This window comes from Nicotiana tomentosiformis, chromosome 4, assembly GCF_000390325.3.
Source record: "Nicotiana tomentosiformis chromosome 4, ASM39032v3, whole genome shotgun sequence".
Classification (NCBI taxonomy): domain Eukaryota; kingdom Viridiplantae; phylum Streptophyta; class Magnoliopsida; order Solanales; family Solanaceae; genus Nicotiana; species Nicotiana tomentosiformis.
In genome coordinates, this window is record NC_090815.1 from 91403545 (window position 1) to 91421266 (window position 17722).

The 17722-nt window shown below is 40.3% G+C and overlaps 1 protein-coding gene across 1 annotated transcript; it reads left to right on the forward strand.

The window, feature by feature from the left end:
- The first annotated feature begins 16662 nt into the window (after positions 1 to 16662).
- On the forward strand, positions 16663 to 17004 carry LOC138910134 (uncharacterized). Its single transcript, XM_070201357.1, has one exon. It carries the CDS (start codon positions 16663 to 16665, stop codon positions 17002 to 17004), a length of 342 nt encoding a protein of 113 aa, XP_070057458.1.
- Positions 17005 to 17722: the final 718 nt, after the last annotated feature.

A 17722-nucleotide genomic window follows, 5' to 3' on the forward strand; every position in this document is an offset into this window, starting at 1 on the left:
ATTATTAGTTCCACTCTATATTAGTATTAGGTGTAAGGCTTTAATTCTATCAAAAGATTCTCTCTTCAATTCTCTTCTCACCCACTGTTCGTATGCTTAACCCCACAAATAAAATTTTTAAAGATGATCAAGCTTAAACATGGCAAATGAGGGATGAATACTGTTGTTTTCTTTAAACATTATTATCATTCACTATACAAGATAATGTTAAATCATAAATTATGTACGTATTGGATTGAAGAGTACACACCCATATGTCACGACCCAAATTTTCCTTCGTGGGATGTCGTGATGGCACCTAGTCTTACGGACAAAGAAAGCCTAACGTTTACTGCATTAATAGCAATATTTAACCAACGACTGACAAGTATAAAATAGAAACTTCTATACAAAACTTACTATCCCAAATCGGTAGTACAAGTCATAAGCTCTACTGAGTTTGCTAGAAACCTACAAATACAACTGTTTTGAAATAGAGATAAAACATTGCAAGTACAATATCAGAAGGTGACTCCGAGGCCTGCGAACGCGGCAGCAGCCTTGCCTTGAGTCTCCACAGCAAGATCCGTACAGCTAGCTAGCGACCGACCAACTCCGAAATACCTGGATCTGCACAAAATGTGCAGAAGTGTAGTATAAGTACACCACAGCTGTACTCAGTAAGTATCAAAACTAACATCGGGGGAGTAGTGACGGGGGACAATCAAGACACCTACTAGACTAAACAACCGAACAAGTACGAAGGTAAACTAACGGGGAAACAATGTTAATATAAAGCTAAGCATGGTAAGGAAGACAAAACAATACTCGCACTGAAACACTAGAAAAAACAATTAGCAACAAGAAGCAAACATATAGTAATGCTGTAGAGTAAGCTGGACACACTCTAAGTCCGATGAAACCAAATAAAGAAAAATAAGTAACAACTCAACACGAACAACCGCTTTTACATCAGATCTATTCAGGAACTTCTACGAGGTACCAAACTTCATAATCACAAATCACGGGTCCCAATTCTTGAACCTTAATCACTTGGACTCTTGTGCCCATATTACAAATTCATAATCTCACGGACGACTCATGTGCAAAGAGAGTGATAATATCTAATATCCGCACGGATAACTCACGTGCCAACATGATAACTCTCACACAGAAGGTAAGTACACGGGAGTACATGTAAATGGTCACTAACATCAGGATTTATCTTCTTAACCGATATGGGTAAGTTATTTACATATACGCTTATGCAAGTGTTCCACCACAATTAAAGTCAACAAGTAAGAGTAGAGATAATGAATGGCACAAAGAAACGATCACCACGAAATGTACACGGTATAACTCACACAAGGTAGATACACCACTAATCAAATAACAAAATTAACAATGCCCCCATGCCATCACATGTCATCACAAATCATTCCCCGACATAGCCCACCTTGTCTCACCACATGCGCAATAATAAAGTAAATGCTTGCCTTATCTCTCTGCACGTGCATAATAATATTCCTACCTTGTCTCGCCACATGCGCAAACCCACATATATAGCCCGCCTTGTCACGCCGTATGTGAAAATATTAATAGTAACAATAGCACGGCAGAATCCTCGTCAAACAACCGAACAAATCCTCACAACAATATCACGTGCCAAAAACATGATAACACCATAAAATGACCTTCACAACACGTGCACATATTCCACAATATTTTTCTCGAAATACTTTCAATACCACAACCGCGCATAGCCCCCGGCTCACAACACCGAGCACAACAACAATAACAACAACAATAATGACGCGAGAATATGGCAAGTAAATCAACTCGAGAACTTTGGAACACAAAAAAATGACAAAACGAGTTCACAAAGAAAGACAAAATGGAGAATACTAGTCTCTATAAGAATAGCTCAACAAGGAATGTAACAATGATTTCACAAATGTACAATTCGACAACAAGGGAGGTAACCTGAGTCAATAATTCCAATTAAGGATGAGTCAACTATGATAACGGATAACTAAACTTCATTTAGGGTTGAGCAATTACGAAAGAGATACAACATATTCAATTAAGGATAAGCAATTAGGGAAGGATAGCATAGCACCAGAAGAGGCAACAACTTCAGTTAAGGCACATAAGAGTCAAATAGGCAATAAGAGTGGAACATGAAGCAATTATTTCCAATTAAGGCACGCAGAGGTGAAACTAGCAAATGGGGGGAGGGGGGGGGGGTGTAAGCATAACTAGGCAACTTCATATCTAATGAACATAAGAACCTAAGAGTCATAAACGGTCAAATGTACACAACTAAGCCCAAGCACGTACTCGTCACATCGCGTACACGGGCTTCACATGACACAATTAGCACCAAAGACTCAAATCCTAAGGGGTAGTTCCCCCCCACAAAGTTAGGCAAGATACTTACCTCGAAAAAGCTAGACAGTTACTCTAAAATGAACTTCTCGAGTGAAAAAAACCTCCATACGGATCAAATCTAGCCAAAATAACTTCAAATCATAAATAAAACTCATAAGAAATAATTCTAGATAATAAAGCCTCAATCTTTAATAAAAACTAAAAAGTCAACCCAAAAGTCGAACCCCAAGCCCGCACCTCGGAACCCGATAAAATTTATAAAATCCGAACACCCATTGCGATACGAGTTCAACCATACCAAAATTATAAATTTCCATCATGAATTCGTCCTTCAAATCATCATTTTACATTTTGAAAGATTTCTTCAAAAATTCCCATTTTTCACAACTCAAAACACAAATTATAAGATAAAAATAAAGAAGGGATCATGGAATACAATAAATTCTGGGTGAAGAACACTTACCCCAATGACTGATTCGAAAAACCCACGAAACATCTCTCAAAACCGAGGTCTACAACTCAAAATATGGTGAAAATGACCAAACCCTCGACTTATATGATTTTGCACAAAACTTCCGCATTTGCGGACAAGAAAGTGCATCTGCGGTCTCACATTTACGAAAAAACAACGGTCAACCCACCTGTGTGCCCAAACTCTACAGAAGCTAGCCCTCCCCCAAGCCACAATGATCGCAGAAACGTCTAGGCTCACGCAGAAGTGGAGCCGCACCTGCGCTCCAAGATGTTGCAGGTGTGAAGAACCAGATCCAGACATGATCACAAGTATGAAAATCGTCCGAAACTCGTCTGAAACACTTGGGGCCCTCGAGACCCCGCCCAAGCATACCAACAGGTTCCATAACCTAATACGAACCCACTCGAGGTCTCAAATCACATCAAACAACGTCGTAACTACGAATCGCACCATGAATCGAACTTATGAAATTTCAAATATTCTAACTTCTAAAACTCATGCCGAAACATAACAAATCAACCCGAAATGACGTCAAATTTTGCATGCAAGTTCCAAATGACATAATAGAGATAATTCAACTATCAGAATTACATTCCGACCCCGATAGCACCAAAGTCAATTCTCTGTCAAACCTCTTAACATTCCAAAACTTCAACTTTTCAATTTTTGCCGAAATGCTTCAAATTACCCTACGGACCTCCAAATCCAAATCTGGATGCACGCCTAAGTCCAAAATCACCATACGAAGCTATTGAAACTATCAAAACTCCATTCCGGAGTCATTTACATAAAAGTCAAATTCCGATCAACTCTTACCGCTTAAGCTTCTAAAACAAGAATCCTTCTTCCAAATTGACCCCCAATCATCCGAAAACTGAACTCTTCCATACACGCAAGTCATAACACATAATACAAAGCTTCTTGAGACCTTATGCCTCTGAACGAGACTTTAATTCTAAAAACGACTGGTCGGGTCATTACATTCTCCCCCTCTGAAACAAACGTTCATCCTTGAACGTGCCAATAATCGTCCAGAAGTCATCAAATCACATAATGTATTCATCCTACATACACTTGCGGGTGACCCCACGTCACCCCAATCCATATAAGCCCGACGACACCACCTCAACTGAAATTTACCCCATCCACCAATACCAACAAGTATTAGAACCAAAATTTTCACCACTCGATCATCTCCAAAAGACCTGATTCCTACACCCACACCCGGTATTAGCCTCCACCAGCTGCAAAAACTTATGCCTACACCCACAAGTTACAACCACATGACGTAACACATCACGCATATGCCCAGAACAACATCTCTGATCACCATAGCTGCCCGTAATCAAATCCAGTACTAGCAATTAGCCTCATATACGTTAGAACCTTGTTTCAAACCTCCACAACACCAACAATGATGGAAGAAATATGAAGGAACTATCATACAAGCCCGACAGGCACCACTCCTTATCAGTACCATACTACGAACCAATTACACAAGGGATAATCAAAACATATGAACAATTCATAAGGATCTTATCCTGATATAACTCCACCGTAGCACGTAACTCGGTTCAAACACCTCGAAACACGTGACACCGTGAGGGACTCACCCTCAACTCTGAATCGCAAGTCGAATACACATCATACCAACTGAAACCTTCCACTAATTCAATTCCTCCAATAAAATCACAACACATACTAAACTCCCATACTAATAGAGTATGTAAATCACCAATCGTAATCTATCACTCAGAGATCACATCAAAACTATCGAAATGAGGAACAGAAAGTCACTCATAGTCTCATAACTCTCAATAATGAATAAAACAAAATGGTAGACACGGGCTACCACAATAGAATCTCTCAACAGGGGGTAAAAACATAAGCAGAGTACTAAATCACGAAACTCACCCACATGTGATGCAAAATAGGAGGACTCACCCCGATATGATGAACCGAAGCAAAATCTGAATGATGCTCCTCTATAAATCGAAACCATACCTGTACGACATCATCTGGTATAGTGGCCTCAGACCCACTATAGGAAACATATTAATAGGTCGGGCCTCCCCCTTTTGGGCACCCTTTACTCTCCTGACATGTACCACAAGCTGGCGGTGCAGGGATACCAGCAGTTGGAACCGAACTCATAGCCTGAATACCCCATTGTAACACATATGTCCGGAGTCTTCGACAATCTCTCACCATGTGGCTGGTATCTCCACACTCAAAGCAACCTCTCTGCTGATGTGGCTGTGGAAACTGTGCAGTACGGGTACTTTGAGACACATGGGTACCTGAAACACCGTGCGAAGCCTGAAGTGCAAACTGAACTGGTTGACCCACAAAACCTCTACCATGCCGTACCTTGAATCCAAAATAAGGACCAATAAATCTCTCTTGTCTGCGAGACGTCTTACCCCCCATATCTTCTCTCTCTTAACCCCGCCTGTCCTCTTTCTCCTGGCCTCACATGTCCTCTCTCTCCTGGTCCCATATGCCCTCTAATCGGCGAGCGATCTCTACCACCTATTGAAATGGGACATCAGACTCCAACTCCCGAGCCATGCTGAACCGGATATCATGTATGAGCCTCTCAATGAACCTACAAACTCACTCTCTAACTGTAGTGACCAAAGTAGGTGCATGTCTGGGCAAATCACTGAATCTAATGGCATACTCTAACACTGATATAGTGCCCTGGTGCAGCTGCTCAAACTCCACATGCCATACATCCCGAAGGGTCTGAGGAACACTCTCTCTCAAGAACATCTCAGAAAAGTGAGCCCATGAAAGTGAAGCTGCATCGGCCAGGCTACTCAACTCATACGCTCACCACCACTGATATGACACTCCCTTAAGACGGAACATAGTAAAAGCAACCCCACACATCTCCACAATACCCATAATGCGGAGAATGCTGTTGCACTTCTCTAGAAAACCATGTGCACCCTCTAAAGCCAAACCAGTGAAAGTAAGAGGGTGATACTTCTTGACCCTCACAAGTCTAAGCTGTTCTTCCTCAGATGTTGCTCCCCTACCCACAGGATGAATTGGGATTACAGGCTGTGTCACCATGACACCTGGAATATGACCAACGTGAACTCTGCTCTGGAGTATGGGCGACGGAAGTTTAAGCTCCTACCCTGGTCTGTGAAGTAGCTAGTGCAATCGGAATCAACCCCGCCTAAGTCAATGTACCAAACATGCTCAGGAACTGTGCTAAGATCTCCTATTGTCCGGGGGCAACAACAGGCGCCTCTGGTGCCCGTCCCCCAACATGAGCTACTGGCAACTCCTCAACTGCTGCTCTGACAGGTGCTCTAGCTGTAGCACGTGCTCCTCCTCGTCCCCTGTATCTGAATCTACCCCGGCCTCTAGCAATACCGGCTCTAAAGGCAGCGTCATCAACAACTGCAACTCGTGTCCTCACCATCTGTGAGAGAATAAAATGACAAAGGCTCAAACTCTGAGGTCAATAAACTCGCACGATAGGAATGAAAGAAGTGAAACTATCCTAATAGCTCCATAGCCTCTCAAAGATAAGTACAGATGTCTCTATACCGATCAACAAGACTCTACTAAACTCGGTTATGAATCGTAGCACCTGTGAACCTAGAGCTCTCATACCAATTTGTCATGACCCAAATTTTCCTCCGTAGGATGTCGTGATGGCACCTAGTCATAGGGACTAGGTAAGCCTAACATTTACTCAATTAATAGCAATATTTAACCAGCGACTAACAAGTATGAAATCGAAACCTGTATACAAAACTTACAATCCCAAAACCGGTAGTACAAGTCATAAGCTCTACCGAGTTCGCTAGAAACGTACAAATACAACCATTTCGAAATAGAGATAAAACAGTGCAAGTGCAATATTAGAATGTGACTCTGAGGCCTGCGAACGTGGCAACGGGCTTACCTACAGTCTCCACAGCAAGATCCGTACAACTAGCTAGCAATCGACCAACTCCGAAATACCTGGATCTGCACAAAATATACAGAAGTATAGTATGAGTACACTACAGTGGTACCCAGTAAGTAGCAAGACTAACCTCGGTGGAGTAGTGACGAGGGACAATCAAGACACCTACTGGACTAAACAATCTGAACAAGTACGAAGGTGCACTAACGGGGAAACAATGTTATTATAAAGCTAAGCATGGTAAGGAAGACAAAACAATACTCACAATGAAATACTAGAAACAACATTTAGCAACAAGAAGCAAACAGATAGTAATGTTGTAGAGTAAGCTGGAAATAGTCTAAGTCCAATGAAACCAAATAAAGGAAAACCAGTAACAACTCAACAAGAACATCCACTTTTACACCATATCTATTAAAGAACTTCTACGAGGTACCAAACATCATAATCAAAAATCACGGATCCCAATTCTTGAACCCTAATCACTTGGCCTATTGTGCCCATATTACAAATTCATAACCACACGGACGACTTACGTGCCAAGAGAGTGGCAATATCTAATATCTGCACGGACCACTCACGTGTCAAAAATAACAATGTCTCATGACTGCACGGACAGCTCACGTGCCAATATGATAACTCTCACACAGAAGAAAAGTACACGAGAGTACATGTAAAGGGTCAATATCAAGATTTATCTTCTTAACCGATATGGGTTGGTTATTTACGTGTATGCTTCTGCAAGTGTTCTGCCACAATTCAAGTCAACAAGTAAGCGTAGAGACAATGAATGGCACATAATAAATGATCACTACAAAATGTACACAGTATAACTCACATAGGGTAGATACACCACTACTCAAATAACAATAATAAAAATGCCCCCACGCCATCACTAGTCATCACAAATCATTCCCCGACATAGCCTACCTTATCTCGCCACGTCCGCAATAATAAAGTAAATGCCTGTCTTATCTCACTTCACGCGCATAATAATATTCCCACCTTATCTCGCCACATGCGCACACCCACATATATAGCCCGCCTTGTCACGCCTTGATAAGTGGGGATTTTTACTACTTATTAGCGCCTTTTATCTTTTGTTTTAGTCAAAATATATTGAATTGCGCTCCCAAAACTAATAAAATGTGCAAAATTATAGGAATGCTGGAAGTTTGACTCACGAGATGAAATCCGGCTGAAAGAGGAGTAGTCCGAGCACATGGCAACAAAAGGCAAAGAAGCATGCAATGTGCGGTCCGCATAAGGAATTCTGCGGCCACAGAAGAAATTGCGGACCGCAGAATTCCACCTACGGCCGCAAACAAAGAAGCAAAATTCAATAGATGTTTATGTAAATTGCAGATCGCACATGAATTGTGCGGCCGCAAGAGCGGGGCTAGGACTCAACTTCACAGGGTGTGCAAATTTCCAAGTCCTGGGTCCATAAGATTTGCGGACAACACAAAAATTGGGCGGCCGCAGAAAAAGTGCCTTGCGGCAGCAGACATAAAAGTGCGGACCACAGAAGACAGGTTTGCAACCGCAGACATAATCTGTGGACCGCAGAAATGTTGCCTCACACCCGCAACTCAAAATTGTGCAGCCGCAGTGTTGATACCCAATTTTGCCCTCATATTTTTGTAAATAAGCGTATATGCTTTCAAAATATTAACTTACATAATTATTTAATTTACAAGATTTATGCAAGCCTCTTCTATAATTTTCCATAATTCTTAGAGCTTTTAAATTGATTTTTGTATTTAAATTCCTTGAATAATTATTAATTATTCCTTCAAATTATTATATGATGACTCAATTACCTAAATACTTATTTTTGCATCTATAATATTTTCTTCAGGTATTTTACTCTATTTTTTATAATTATATTAGTATTTTTAGGCTATTTGCACAATCTCGCAATAATAGCCTATATTTTATAATTGTATTGCATTTGTCATTTTATTCAGGGTCAAAATAATATCTTATATTTTTATAATCTTATACTATTATTTTAAGGTATTAATTTGCATAAACAACATATTCATAATTTATTTAATTATTTTATTAAAATATTTTTTCCCTTTCTTTCTTATTTAAAGGCTGGCCCAAATTGTGAGCCAAATTTCGGACCAAACAAGCTCCATATCTCTGGCCCAACCCCCCAAAGCCCAATCCAAACGACCCCTGAAATTAACCCGGCCGTGACCCGCTTAATAACCCGCCCCGCTGCCCCGTTAACTCTTGGTCGTTGATCTTAAATGATCAACGGCCCATAATTAACCTACCATTTCCTTATATCCCCAATACCCCAAACCCTAGATACAAATCCCCAACCCACCGCCTCTGTATCCTCACACACTCTCATCTCTCAAAGCTAAACCCTAGCCGTCCTCACTCAAATCTCAGTCCTAATCTGACATTACATAGAAACCATCCAAGATTCCTTTCCTTTCTTGCATACGCAGAGTTACTTACTATCTTTTGAATGCTACAAGTACTTGTTACTTGATTATTTATGGAAGCTGAGTCATTGTATTCGTTTGATTCTGATTTTGCATCATCTTCATATTTCTGACCTGATACATTAACTATCAGACTCCTTGGCTTCGATTCAGCGAGATTTTGGCCATTGTTTGTTCCTCGTCTAAACTAGGGTTTACCCGTTTTCTCTCCAAAATTGATCTGAATCGATTTTGCGTGATTTCTTTCCTTATTTAAGGTTTTATTTACTTTGTTCTCTTGTTTATTCATCTTATTTTGCTACTATATAAACCCCTCCCCATTCCCCTTTGAGAAAGAAAAATCGATATAATCTCACTAAAATATTTGAAGCTTTGCTCTGTTAATTTTTTCATTATCTTGTTATGTGTTTTGTGTTGGCCGGATGAAAGCCAAGGCCACTGAGAGTCTGTTGTTTGAAATTTCTCTTGGTACGAGTATTGCCCGGGTTCTTTCGAAGCTCTTGGGAACTTTGACGCATCGAGGTTTCTAGGTTTTTGTGGACCTTTTGTTCTTTATTGTTGTCCGTTTAACTAGTAAGCGGCTTGACTTTTGCAATTTCATCCCTATGTGTCTTTGATTTACATGTGTTCTCATATCTGGAATCCATGGCTTAATATATTTTATGGATTCCTTTTGGGCACGATTCAGTTAATTCTACTTTGTTCTAAGTCTCATAGCATTTGACTTCCTCCTAATGCTGCTAGTCCTAAGATTGCCTAAGTCTAACTTGGATAATCTGACCCTCTTAAGTTTCGTTTAGCCAGTATATTAGTGCCTAAATATTCCCTAAAACATGCTTATTTGCTTTGTCCTTAACCTTTATAATGAATGCTTCACACTTGTGCTAGAACGTCCTGTGTTAATTATGACATGTTCCCCTGCTATTGTGTCACTCAGCATGATCCCCATACCCCATTAGTGATTGACTGAGATCTTAACAGCTACCTCAACTTGTTTTCTCTGTCCTGTTTAAACCATTTTGTTTTATGGCATAACTTAGATATTCTTTAGTTAATTAGTCTATTATGTCAATCCCAGAACTTGCTACCTCACACTGCTCTGAATCTCTACAATGTTTGTCTGGCATGTACAATGTGTTTCAATTTGTATTAAGACCATTCTCTATGATTTTACATCTGTGCCAATATGTTCCCCAGCATGTCTACGGTTCATCTAATATCCTGTTTTTTCAGTGATTATTTGGCTTGTCACAATGTGCATCCCCCATCATGTCTAAATACTGATTAGCATGACACTAGGATGCATATTTAGCATAATCTCTTAGGTTTTAACTTGTTTATATTCTGCATCTGTGACTGCAAACTTGTTTCTTCCCTGACCCTTCCCACATGTGGTTTTGGCATAATGTGTGCTCCCTATAATGTCTTAATGCAATCCTGTTTCCCAATGAGAATTAATATGTCTATCTTATTGATGCTAAGAAGTATACTTAACCTAAGTTGGACTTCGTAGCTCTCAACCCGTTTGTGTTAATCTTTGTCAAACTTTATAAACCTATTCCTCCCTCTAATTTCCCCAATATGGGTTTTTGATGTGCTACTTTGCTAAATGTTGAAGTTCTACTGAACAAAGTCTTGTGATCTGCTTGATTAGTTGTTTTATATGCTCAACTTGGGTATGTCTATATTAAGTATAAGTGTATCACCTAACTTCTGTCCCTCCATCACTATCCATCTTCCTTACTTGCTACTTATGCTATTCTGAATCCTTCATTCTTAGCTGGCTGAAAGCCAAGGCTATCTAGGTTCTATTGTTAGCCTCCCTAGTGTGAGCACTACTTGGGGTCCAATGGAGGCGCATGTGAACTCCGACACACTAGGGCTTGGTCCTTAGACACACCCTTAATCTCAAAATTATTCCTATTCACTCCATTTCCCATGTTATGTGTTGTGTACACGAATTGATTACTTAAAGTGATGCAACGCTTGGTGCTGTGGTTAAGTAAACTGGTTTTGGACTCCTCTATGGATCCCTGAGTCGTATATTGAATGTGGCTCTTTGTTGAAGGCCTGGATACGCCGTGTAAGAGTTATTGAAGGTCCAGGCAATGCTGGATATTTGTTTTTTTAGGCCTGCTATGGGTCTGTTATCACTGTTATGTAACATTTATTACTTTTACTCACTATTGGGCCTTTAATAACCTTTGTACAAATAATTGGGGTGTTAGTAAAAAAAGGAATGGGTAGATTTTAATATCTACATCCAACGGGTAGATAACATGCCTATATGACTTAATAATATGTTTGCTATATGCGTTGTTCGATTACATGAGCACTATAGAAATCATGATATTAGGATAAACACACACACACTACTTGTTTACCATTAATCATGAGTTCAAATACTATGTCTACTGCTATGTATTTATAGATAGCATGCCTATAGGAAGTAAACACTCCAATCCGCATGACTACTTTCAAATACATTAGAAACCTGCCTATAGAAACAAATGTCAATGGAGTTTCCTTCAATTCGCTTCAGTTATTCACTAGAAGTTATGCCTATAAGATTAAGGTATGACAATAAAATCAGCTCTAAGTGCTGAACGTTAGAGATCCTACCTATAGGATATAATTACTCGCCATAATTTGCTAATGTTAAATCGCTCAAACATTGGTTCACATATGCTATTGTTAGAAAGCATGAATAATTCTAGGCTTTCCACCAATAGGTTTCATTGTCACTTAGTGATTCACACCTAGACACAATATCTATAGGTTAAATAACTGGAAACCTACAAATCTCAAATCAGCATGCAACAATCGTATAATTTGGAGATAAACAACGCTTGGCCTCTGAAAACTGATTGCATGCCTTGATGCCTTGTCACATAGAAATCATGTCTATAGGGATTTAAGTTTCTTAATTCTAAATTGCTTAACCTGAATTTTGTCTTGCATGCATTTATTGCTTAAGTGCGGAGGCAAATTTCAGACCCTAACTGCCATATTTGAAGTCCAGTATGTGCTTTGTGTGTCGCGTAGTTTTATCATTTTGAGAAGCCTAAGTAAAGTCTAGAACCACCCTAAATAGAGGTCCAGTGCCTCCTGGACCATAGGTATGTGATGGGTAATGCACGCATAGGGTACGACTTAGAAATGAATTCGAACGCTTTTAGGTAATAACTTTAACATAGTAATCGGGTAGCAGGAGATGATAGTCTATGCCCGCTGAATAATATGAGTAACTCCCTATTCTAAGGGAGTTCCTAAGTATTATTTATATTACACGGGATGATCCTTTAGACTAAAAAACTTAGGACCCCCTTATTAGAACGGAAAAATAGTTGCACCTCCCTATTCAAGATCTCTTTGTAATAAAATTCTTAGCTTTTGTACTCTCTTTGCTTACTTGATCATATAGCCTAATCTATATAATTTAAGTTCGTCCGAGACCCACAGTTATGGACCTCGAGGAGTGCCTAACACCTTCTCTTTGAGGTAACTTGAGCCCTTACCCAATCTTTGGTGGCGTTGACTAGTTAAAACATAGTTATTTGCATAATAGGTGTCCTAGCGCAACTTAAAAATCGTTAGGTGGCGACTCTCCTCTTTTAATACTTCCTTAAAAGAGTTGTCACACATCGAGGCCCGATTTCGCGAAGAAAGAGGGGGCGCGACAGCATGGCGACTCTGCAGGGGATTTACGCTTAGGCTCTTACCATAGCGAATTTGGCTTATATGGATTAGTCTTCTTTGATAAAACGTGCTTCCCTCTTCCTTTTTATTTTGCTACTACAAGCACATCCCTCCCCTATTCTCCCTTTATTTGAATTCGTTGTAATATGCAAATCCCTTCCTTTCTCCACCCTTCCTTGCTTAAATTGGTTATAACATGCGTATCCCTTTTCCTATTCATATTTATTTTCTCTAAAAATGCTCTTCATTGGTTTAAAAATTGCTACATCATGTCTCTCCCACCCCTATTCCCTTGCTTACTTTATTATATTCCGTATATTCCACGAACTAACTTCTTCTTTTGTCTTTCTTTTTACTTCCTTTATGTTTTACCTTAATACTGCGTTTATTGCTTTCACATATTTATCATGCAAATACTTGGAAATGTGTAATTATCTTTGCATAAAGCATTCTCCACATCATATATTACACTCGTGCCCAACTAATACCATAGCGGCACTTGATGAGTGTTCGCGTTTTTTCAAAATTACCCTTTGAATTGGAAAGGCTTATTTGCGATAAACTAGTCGATCAGCGGTGCAGTTGACGGTTTTGTGCCTTTCTCTCTCAAGTTGTGCACTTGAGAGTACCAGTCTAGACCCTTCTAGAAACCTCGCTCCAATATCAACTGTGCATGCATCATGTCAAACCTAGTATGGGTTAGAACGTTGTCCATGTGATAATACACTAAGATAAGCCTTGTCCAAAGTTATGTGCATTACTTGGAGAAAACATGCCGGTATGTTGATCATTAATGTGTAAATAGTAAGACCCGAAGGGGGAAAGGTCTAACTCTATTTGTTTTGCAAAAAGTGAGGCATGAAGTCCCCGGGTTCGGCATGGTTTAAAACATCCTACCTTTGCTGCTTGATTGGTGGAAGAACCTCTCACCTAGTGACAAGAATCATGTGAAAAAGGTCCTCGAAAATTGACCTTTCTTATTAGACATTTGGCTAAATAACGCATTGATTGAGGCCGCCACTATGTTTTGGGATGAGAAAAGAGTTGTCTTTCGCTTTGGTAATGCAGAAATGACTCCTCTCTTAGAGGAAATAGGAGGCTTCGCTAGGCTGCCATGGGATAGTCCGGGTTTATTAGTACCAAATAATCGCACTCCCCGCAGTTTTTTGAAAATGATGGGTTTCAAGAAAAATGATGACTTACTCTGTCTGAAGAAGTTATACATACCATTTGAATTCCTTTATGAACATTATAGCAAGTCATATCGCCTTTACCATGATGAACTTACCATTACTTCCTTGGGTTGGACACACCGCCGAGTTTTTATGTTCATTGTCTGTTTCTTGGGGTTGCTGATATTTCCGATGAAAGGGGGGAGGATCCAAACTCGCTTAGCCATGGTCGCTAGGACTCTAATAGAAGGAATTGAGGGACAAACTTACACTATCATCCCCATGATCTTGGCCTAAATGTACCGAGCTCTAGATCGATGCAAGCAGGGGTATGGGCACTTCGAGGGCTATAATCTGTTATTGCAGGTTTGGTTATTAGAACATTTCTAGAGAGGTGAATATCACCAGGAGCTTCTACGATGACCATTGAATGACTACATAGCCTACCATCATTCGAAAAGAATGACATTTATCCCAGATTGAATGAGCTGGGTGCGCTTCTTCAACAATTTGACTGACGAAAAGGTACATTGGATGTTCGAATGGTTCCCTAGCAGCGAATTCATCATCAAGTCAAGAGAAACAACCCATTTATTGTTGATCGGGTTAAGAGGAATCTATCCTTATGCTACTATAAGGGTAATGAGGCAAGCGGGAAGAAAGAACGTTATACCTCGAGTTTCCAACATGGTCCAGTACATAGCAGATTTTAAAGGGAACATCATTCCGTTCAAGTTCAAGGCACAACATATGTGGAATCAAAAGGTCATTGTAGAGAAAGACACTATCGAGTTAGACAAGTACCATGCCGCCCATGTATACTTCTACCCATCATGGTTGGTAGAGGATATAGCGGGAGATGTCAAGCCAGGGATTAATCTGAAAAATAGGGTTATAGATGACGCTGCTGAAGCACAAGTCAAGTATAGGATGCTGCACCGGAGGGTTTTCGAGTCTAAAGCTAGGCATTTGGAACAACACAAAGTGGATATGGAAGCAATCAACGAATGGAAAGAAATTGTTACTAAATCAATAGAAAGATTGTAATATTTGGAGCAAGGGTTAATGGAATTTGAGAGGAAAATGAGGAAGAGGCTTTCGTATTATCAGAATACGGAAGGCAATAAAGGAGGTCATCTAGCAAGGGCTTACCTACTATTGGACATGCGCGACCTGGGAACTTGATTCATGGATCCAAGAAGGCCAAGCACGGAGAAGGTCCCTCTGGGGCCAAGTAGATTAGGAAACGATGTCTTTACTATTTTCTGGATACGTTTAGACTTTGATTGTAATAAGGCACATGCCATTAGTGACTTTTCTCATTATTGCAATTTTAGTAAATATTTGACTCGTTTTCACACTAATGAAATGACGCAATTATTGGTATAAACTTTTTCCAAGTCTATGTGTCGCCTAGGCCTACCTCGGGCACAATAAGGTCCCTCAAATTAGGACTCGAATTTATTACTTTATTTTGCAACACATGTTAAATATAGCAAACACTTTTTTAATACTCCTTACTAACTTGGTTACCTTTTTGTTTTTCTTTTCTTTTGTTTATTCCCATTCCCCAAAGGTTGGTTCGTGCATACTGGCATCGTCAGCATATCACACTAGATCGAGAGGTCCTCCTCCTCCTCCTCCACCAAGTGATCCTAAAGGAAAAAGCAAAGGGAAAGGGAAAATGGATGATTTAAGCGGTATCAGATAGGACAATGTAGAAAACGTTGAAACTTCGGACGGTCGGAATACTTCAGCACAAAATGAATGTGTCCTACATCTGGAACAGAAAATATTGGAGATACAAGGGGATATTGAGCAGGTCCGAAACTTGGCAAACCTTTCCCTCACCCTAAACGTCTCCGACATTAACCAACAAAACACAAACGCCCAAAACCTGGCACCTCCCCAAAACACACAAAATCAAATTCCGCAAAATCCTCCCCCACCATATCCATACGCCACACCTCCTCAGAAAAAAAACCCTCCACCGGTACCTACTACTCAACAACACCATCACCACCCAACTCAATACCCATAAACAACCACATCCACAACCCTTAGAATGTACCACAGCCTACTCCTGGCCCGCAAAACTCAACCAATGACCACCATTATGCCCATATTCCCGGAGTCCACCAAAGCAATCCCATATATGTGGAAACTTTACCCCACACCCCACTACAGACCCTATACATACCCGAATCCACCTAGAAGGACCTGCTCATCAAGAAAATGGAAGAAGAACTCAAGAAACTTACTGGCAGAGTTCAAATTGTCGAAGGGGGTAAATGCACTGAGCGTTTGAATTAAGAAGATTTGTGTATTCATACAGATATAGAACTACCAAAAGGTTACAAACCTCCTAAGTTCGAAATGTTCAACGGGACTAGTGATCCGAAGGTGCACTTGAGAACGTATTGTGACAAGATTGTAGGAGTTGACAAGGATGAAAGAATCTACATGAAGCTATTCGTGAGAAGCCTCACAGGAGATGCCTTGTCTTGGTACAACAGTTAGAACCCAAAGAAATTGGTTAATTGGGTGAGCATGGCATCAGATTTCATGGATCGGTTCAGGTTTAAAACAGAAAATGCACCAGACGTTTTCTACATTCAAAATCTCAAGAAAAAGCCAACGAAAACTTTCCGTGAGTATGCTACTCAGTGGAGGTCTGATGCTGCAAAAGTAAGGCCAGCATTGGAAGAAGAACAGATGAATAAGTTCTTCGTCAGAGATCAGGATCCGCAATACTATGAAAGACTGATGGTTAGTGAAAACCATAAATTTTCTGACATCATCAAATTGGGAGAAAGAATAGATGAAGGGATCAAAAGTGGAATGGTGACAAATTTTGAAGCACTCCAAGCGACAAATAAAGCCTTACAGTAAGGAGGTATCTCCAACAAGAAAGAAGTAGGTGCGGTGATGGTAGCCCAAGGTCCAAAGTCTCCTCTTACATACCAAATACCCCCACCAACATATCAACCTTCACCTCCCAGATACAACAACCTATCGCCACTTACCATATTTATAACACCCAACCAACATACTACCACTCACCAACAGCCCGCCAAAACTACCAAAAACCTATACCAAATTTCGACCGCAAACCACCCAAACAATACACCTGAATTGTTGAACCCATAGACCAATTGTACGAGAGACTGCAGGTTGCTAGTTATGTCACTCCCATTCCCGATGTTGCTATGGAAAACTCCTCCCAATGGATTAATCCAAATAACACATGTTCCTATCACTAGGGCATGAAGGGTCATACTATTGATGAGTGTCGTACGTTGAAGGATAAGATTCAGACATTATTTGACACCAAAGTCACCAAGGGAAAGGAGGTTGCACCCAATGTCTGTAACAATCCTCTCCCAGATCACATGGGTGAAGGGGTAACGTGATAGAGATAGATGAAGAATGGGACTCAGACGGGTCAATTGGACTCATTCGAGAAGGGGATAATCCTGAAACATCTGCAGTCACTCTCACACCTATCGTGGTACAAACTCAGGCTCCGATTGAAGTTGAGGTAACCGCACCAACTCCGTTTGAGGTTGAGGTAACAACACCCTTCACTATGATGGTGTCACCCACATCA

Bases quoted from the DNA above. Each gene is read 5' to 3' on its own strand.
- LOC138910134 (XM_070201357.1), top strand. From the start codon at position 16,663: ATGGCATCAGATTTCATGGATCGGTTCAGGTTTAAAACAGAAAATGCA.